At 26.1% G+C, this 7046-nt stretch overlaps 1 protein-coding gene across 1 annotated transcript; it reads left to right on the top strand.

Annotated features, from left to right (window-relative positions):
• The first annotated feature begins 1428 nt into the window (after positions 1-1428).
• Positions 1429-5419, top strand: LOC110644414 (probable terpene synthase 13). Its single transcript, XM_021797175.2, has 7 exons — positions 1429-1663; positions 1749-2010; positions 2100-2472; positions 2565-2783; positions 2872-3010; positions 3103-3351; positions 4889-5419. Exons 1-7 carry the CDS (start codon positions 1463-1465, stop codon positions 5177-5179), a joined length of 1734 nt encoding a protein of 577 aa, XP_021652867.2. The 5' UTR covers positions 1429-1462; the 3' UTR covers positions 5180-5419.
• The last annotated feature ends 1627 nt before the right edge of the window (positions 5420-7046 follow it).

Genomic DNA, 7046 nt, shown 5'->3' with positions numbered 1-7046 from the left:
GAGAAGGTTGTGGGTGTAGAGGGAAAGAAATATGAGGAAAGAGAAATAAAAGTGGTTAAGGGAGAAATAAAGGGAAAAGGGTAGGAATATTTTGGGTATAAAAAATAACTGAATGGACTAAAAAAATTAGTGGAACTAAATTACAAAACTTACTAATGTATTTTATATAAATATACATAGACTGACTAATTAATTTTACTAAAATAAAGACATTAAATATCAGTTTGATTGGCATTAAAATTCATTGGCTAATGAAAAAATTAATAGACGGACAAAACAATTTACCAGACTGAAAATAGAGGGACATAATAAAAATAATATTTTATTAAGTTGGGATTAATTTAAGCTTAAATACAAAATTCTGAGTTTATTCTGAAAAAAAATAAAATTCAACTTATTAGACTTTAATAAAAAGTTAAGGAGAGCTTATTTGAATTCATTTTCAAAGTTCTTTCATCTTTTGCTCTTATGTCTTTTCTCACGCTGCAATGGACAATTATTCATTTCTTTTGAATTTTATGTAACTTTTTTACACATGGACTACATCTAAATAACTTTTTTTACAATGTTCATATTTGTAGTGATACAGTCCCTTCAATTCTAATTTCAATAAGAATTTCACCCAATTAAAAATAACATGAGTATTACTTCAATTTGAGTAATATTTATCCTATTAAAACTAAGAAAAGATTTTTTTTTTCCAAATCTAATAATAATTTTAAGTCATATTTTAACAAATTAATTATTACCTCCTAAAAAAAAATTCATCAGTAATTTGTTCTAATTGTAGGAACAGTATTTCATATTCAAAATGCTAGCTGATACAATATTTTCGTTGTAAAATGCAATTGATATTTTTTCTATGGCTAAAATTTCTTGGACAATTGTATTTGCATGCAACAAAAAGAAGCAGTAATCCTTAGATCTTTGACAAAAATTAATTTTTGTAGATTTTAATTTCCTGCATGTAAAACGTGTCTTTGAAATTTGAAAATATCTTTTCTTATCCTAGAAGTACAAGTCTATTATTTTATATTTATTTTTGAAAATTTTTTATATAATGTGGCACAAACTCAATAATCCTCCTACAGTAGTATTGGATACTTTTCTTGGATATTTTTCTTGGATATTTTAAAATAATTCAATTTATTTGTAGTTTTTCCTAAATTTTTCAGGCAACGCATGTAAAACGTTTCTTTGAAATTTGAAGACTTCTTTTTCTTTTCCTGAAGAATAACAAGAGAAATAATTTTATTATTTTGAATTTATTTTTGAAAATGTTTTTGAACAGTTTATCACTCAAATAACACGTTGGTGTTGCAACCTAATTGATGTGAACCACTGCGAAAAGATACCAAGAAATATCTGTGTGTCTCGCAGAATCCTATAAATTATGTTGCCTGGATTACTTATACTCATGCACTCATAAGTACTGTGATTTTTGAAAGATCTCTCCCTCACAATGGCCTTCTCTTCTAAAGCAACCTTTATTTCATCTCCCATTCCATTTCCTCAAAACCGCACTCCAAAGTGTTTCAACCAAATAGACTTCAAGACTGCCATTGTTCCTGAAAACTGGAGCATCACCCAAGAAAACACATTGCCTTCTACTTCCTCAAATCACTTGGTCTATCTAACTGATGAACAGCCCTGCATTATTAAAGTATATATATGCTCTCTTTTATGCTAAAATCTACAGCTATTTTGCTGGAATTTTTATAAATAAACCTGTTTCTATTCTCTTGCAGGATGATTTTCACATCAAGAATCATCATACAAAATTGAAGGCGTTGAAGCATATGCTAAGCAAAGAGCGTGAAGATGCATTCGAAGGTTTGGCCATGGTTGATGCCATCCAACGCTTAGGCATTGAGTATCATTTCCAAGAAGAAATTGATTCAATTCTGGAAAGGCACCATATGATACATAGCACTAATAATTATAATGATCTCCATGAGGCTGCCCTTCGCTTTCGACTGTTGAGACAAGAGGGTTACCATGTGCTTGCAGGTTGGTTATCCTTGTTTTTTTTTTTTCTTCTGTTATTAATTAATTTGCTCTTTTAATTATGTTCTAATTAATGGGTACATACCATACAGGAGTATTCGACAACTTCAAAGACAGGGAGGGCAAATTCAAGCAGAATCTAAATTATGACATCAAAGGACTATTGGGTTTATATGAAGCTTCACAGCTGACTATAGGAGGAGAAGATATACTTGACGAAGCTGGAGACTATAGTTACCGGCTTCTAAATTCATGGGCGACACAGCTTGACTATAATCAAGCTAGAGCAATAAAGGATACACTCGATTACCCACATCACAAAAGCTTGGCCAGGTTCATGGCCAAACACTTTATTAGAGATTTTCAGGGGGGAAATGTGTGGATGAATGAACTGCAACAACTTGCTAAGTTAGATTTTATGAAAATCCAATCTCAATATCAACAAGAAATTCTTCAAGTATCAAGGTAATAATCAACATGATGATCATGATGTGTCTTTGGCAAAGCCATGTTCCACTTTCCTAATTCCAATATGTTTTTTCTGTGGACATAATTAGGTGGTGGAAAGACCTCGGTTTATCAAAGGAGCTAAAGTTCGCAAGAAACCAGCCACTAAAATGGTACATATGGTCCATGGCAACCCTCATAGATCCAAGCTGGTCAGAGCAGAGGATAGACCTTACAAAACCCATCTCTTTTATTTACCTAATAGATGATATTTTCGACGTTCATGGGACTCTTGATGGACTCATCTCATTTACAGAAGTTATCAAAAGGTAAATATGACGCATGAAAGTTGATGATTAATTAATTTAATTTAATTGATTGATTAATAATAAAATTAATTTTTTCATAAACGTAAAGATGGGACATAGCTGCCGCTGAACAATTACCAGACTACATGAAGACATGCTTCAAGGCTCTTGACAACGTCACTAATGAAATTAGCTACAAGGTCTACAAACAGCATGGTTGGAACCCTGTAGATTCTCTGCGAAAAACGGTAGAATAACAGTAAAAAAAGAAAATTTAATTCTAAATTGCTATAATTAAGTTGGAATTATAATTACTATCTCTCTTGATTGTTGCATGCAGTGGGCAAGTTTGTGCGATGCATTTCTAGTAGAAGCAAGATGGTTTGCTTCTGGGCACTTGCCGAGCGCTGAAGAATACTTGGAGAATGGGATTGTTAGTTCAGGTGTACATGTGGTTCTAGTTCATATTTTCTTTCTACTGGGTCATGGTTTAACCAAGGAAGCTGTTGAGCTGGTTGACAGTAATCCAGCCATAATTTCTTCTTCTGCTAAAATTCTTCGGCTCTGGGATGATTTAGGAAGTGCCAAGGTATTTAATTTTTTTTTTTTTCAATTTCTAAATTCTCTTTTCTCCAACTATTAAATTTGCGGCTGTCCTCATTTCTCTATATGGAACACGTGTGTGCGATGGTCCAAGGTCAATTATGGATCATAATTGACTAGTGGCATACCTGCATAAATTATTAGGTAATATTATAAATTAAATATTTAATAAATATAGAGTTTGTTAACAAATTGATAAATTAATTATTGTCGATTATTTTTATATTTTAAAATTTTTAAATAAGAGACTAAATATTTAATTTTTTATCTTGTAAAATAAATAATTATCAATGTGTTTGGTATGAGTAATTATGCACTTTTATTCTTTAAATGAAGTCGAGTGTTTAATTCTCGTGGATTAAGAAGATATCCATTAAAAATGCTTTACCCCTTAATGGACTGACCCAGTGCTAACAGGATTAGTCCCGGTCCATCAAACTGAGGGTACCTATGAAATATATAAACAAAAAAAACACTTAAAACCCGTTTGGTTCAATAAAAATTAACCAAGGAATGGAAAATGATTCCTGAGTGTTTGGAAATTTGTTTTTTTCATTCTCATTAGAGAATTTAATTCCCATAATTGAGGGAATCACTATTTCCCTTTTCAACCTAGAAATAAAAATACAAGAATGGGAATGAGCTAAGGGAATCACCATTTCCTTTTCAACCTAGAAATAAAAATACAAGCATGAGAATGAGCTCAATATTTTCAATTTTTATATTTTCATATTATTAATTAAAATAAAAATATAAAATAATATATTTATATTTCAAATAATTAATTAAAAATTATAGTTATAATTATAATTGTAAAAATTGAAATAACTAAAATAATTATAATAATAATTAAAATAATCTTATAATTAAAATAATTAATTAAAATAAAAAATAAAATAATTATAACAATAATTAAAATATAAAACTGTTATTTTTATATTTTATATACCATTAAAATTAAATATTATAATTATAATTAATTATACTAATTAGAATGAAATACAGTAAAAAATATAATTTTTATTTTTTCATATAATCGATTAAAATAAAAATTTTAAATATAATTAACTTTAATTATTTAAAGTAAAAGGATAAAATATATTATTATTTTTACTTATAATTAAATAAAATACAAAAATTATAATTTTAATTATAATAAACTCAAATTAAAAATATAAAAAATATTATTTTTATATTCTCTTATAATAATTAAAATTAAAAAGTAAAAATATAAAAAAATAAAAAATATTTTAAGTTGATTTTTATAAAGTACAAAATAAATTTATTTCTCTTATACTTGCAAATCAAACCCTTTGAAAATAAATCTAATTTCGATTTCACGGCGAACCAAACATAAATAAAAATTTATCATTCCGTATCCGATTTCGCTCGATTTTGATTTCTATACTGATTTTGATTTCAATATGCAAACCAAACGGATCCTTAATAATAAACTCAAAATATTTTCATTCTTGATTTAATACAAATTGATGAGAAATTTAAAAAAAAAAAAAAAATTGCAGGATGAGGATCAGGATGGACATGATGGATCATACGTAGAATGTTACATGAAGGAATATAAAGGATGTTCTGTGGAAAACGCAAGAAAGCAGGTAACCCACATGATTTCAGACGCATGGAAACAGCTGAACCAGGAATGCCTATTTCAGAAGTCATTTTCATCAACCTTCACCAAGGCTTGTCTTAATCTTGCAAGGATGGTCCCCTTGATGTATAATTATGACGACAATCAACGCCTTCCTGTTCTTGAACACCATGTCAAGTCTCTGTTCACAGAAAGTGCATCCCTTTAGAACACCAATACTCTGTATAATTGTATGAAAAATAAGTGGGAAAGAAAATGACATGAGCAAATTAAAGAGGAATTTTCCCTCTTCTTTGTTAGGAAATAGAGGAGAAAATAAAGGCAAGTAAGAAAATAACTTTTATTTTCTCTCGTAATCGTGTGATAAGTATATTTTACTTTCGAAATTATATGTACACTGATAGAATTTAATACAAATGAATTGGTAAGAAAATTTATGTGTTTAGAATACTTTTTAAAATGGTAAAATTCATTCAATTCTATTATTTGGTATAATTGATAATTGAAAACTCTCTTATCATATATTGTTTCGAAATTAGAATTTTATAAAAATTTAATTTAATTTTTTTTTTCACCGATTATCATGTTTGAAAACCTTACAAATGAAGACATGAGAAGTGGTAAAAAAAATTAAATTGAAATCTTATAAAATTTAAATTTTCAAATAAAGAGAGCATGATTATATGAGAATTCGATTAATTTTTTTTTATAATTAAGTTTTTTTGAAGAATGTCTAAATCAATTTATATGAGAATTCAATAAATTTATCATGTCACTTTTGACATAAATTTATTTATTTTAAACTGATTTTTTTAATTAAAAATTAAATTTTAAAAATTTTAACATTTAATTCATATATAAAAATTAATAAAAATAATTCAATTGAATTGAATTCTTTATTTTTTTAAACTTTTTAACACATATAATTCTATATAAATAAAGAGAAAAAAAAAATAAAAGATACAATTGTAAATTTATAAAAATATAACTATTTTTAAATTTTTTTCTCTTTTCTATTTTTCACAAATTCGAATAAAAATAGATAATATTCTCATCTTTTATTTTTCTATTCCTCTGAAAAATTTCCCAAATACAGTGAAAAAGGTCAAATAAACTCAAAATTTCTAAAAGTAGAACACAAACAACAAAGCACATGTAGTGTTCTTTTTCTTTGAATCTTGTGATAATTACTCTATAATAAAATAATGAAAAAAAAAAAACCAAACAAAACAAAATCTTGCAATAATTGTTAATTTGGGGGTCCGCCTGCCACTGTATTACCAACTTCTTGTTGCGCTAGTATTTGTTGAAGGATACATTTAATATAAATTGGATGCTATATAAGAATAATTTTTAAATTAAATATTTATATATAATTAATTAATATCTAAGTATTATTACAATAAAAAAAATATATATTAATATAAATATTTAATTTAATCTAAAATATTAAATTTTTTCTTATATAAAATTAAACTTTTAGTAATCACATTGTTTTCTTTAAATATTATTCACTTGCATTTAATATATTATTTATGATTAAATAATTTTTAAAATATTTCTTAATTGTTTAAAAATATAATGTCATTTTAAATTATTATCGTACGTAATTTTATAGCTCATATTACACTTTATCTCATATTTTATTTTTATTTTTTTATTTTAATTTATTATTAAAAAATTCTTAAATTTTAATTTTATTTTACACAAATTTCTCTAATATGTTATAAAACTGCTATAATAAGTTTTTCAGTTAAAAAAAAAATTACTTTTTTACTTTCTTTTCTTTTACACTCTAAATAATACTAATTATTTCAACTATCATTTAGATCTATCACAAAAATATCAATATCATTACTGTTTCTTGTAAAGGAGGAAGATCTATTCATCACTGAAAAGTATTAAGACTTATTCTTCAGTGAAAAGTATTAAAATTGTATTGATAAATATTATACTATAGTTTAGAGATATTTTTTAATCTGAAAATCTACTATTGCAAGTAAGAGAAATATTTTAAAATAAAAATAAAATTTAAAATTTTTTTAATAATAAATTAAATTTAAAAAATAAAAGTG

The sequence above is a fragment of the Hevea brasiliensis genome, chromosome 11 (genome assembly GCF_030052815.1).
Source record: "Hevea brasiliensis isolate MT/VB/25A 57/8 chromosome 11, ASM3005281v1, whole genome shotgun sequence".
NCBI classification, from domain to species: domain Eukaryota; kingdom Viridiplantae; phylum Streptophyta; class Magnoliopsida; order Malpighiales; family Euphorbiaceae; genus Hevea; species Hevea brasiliensis.
Note: the sequence above shows the minus strand (reverse complement) of the source record. Positions and strands in the feature narration are given on the sequence as shown.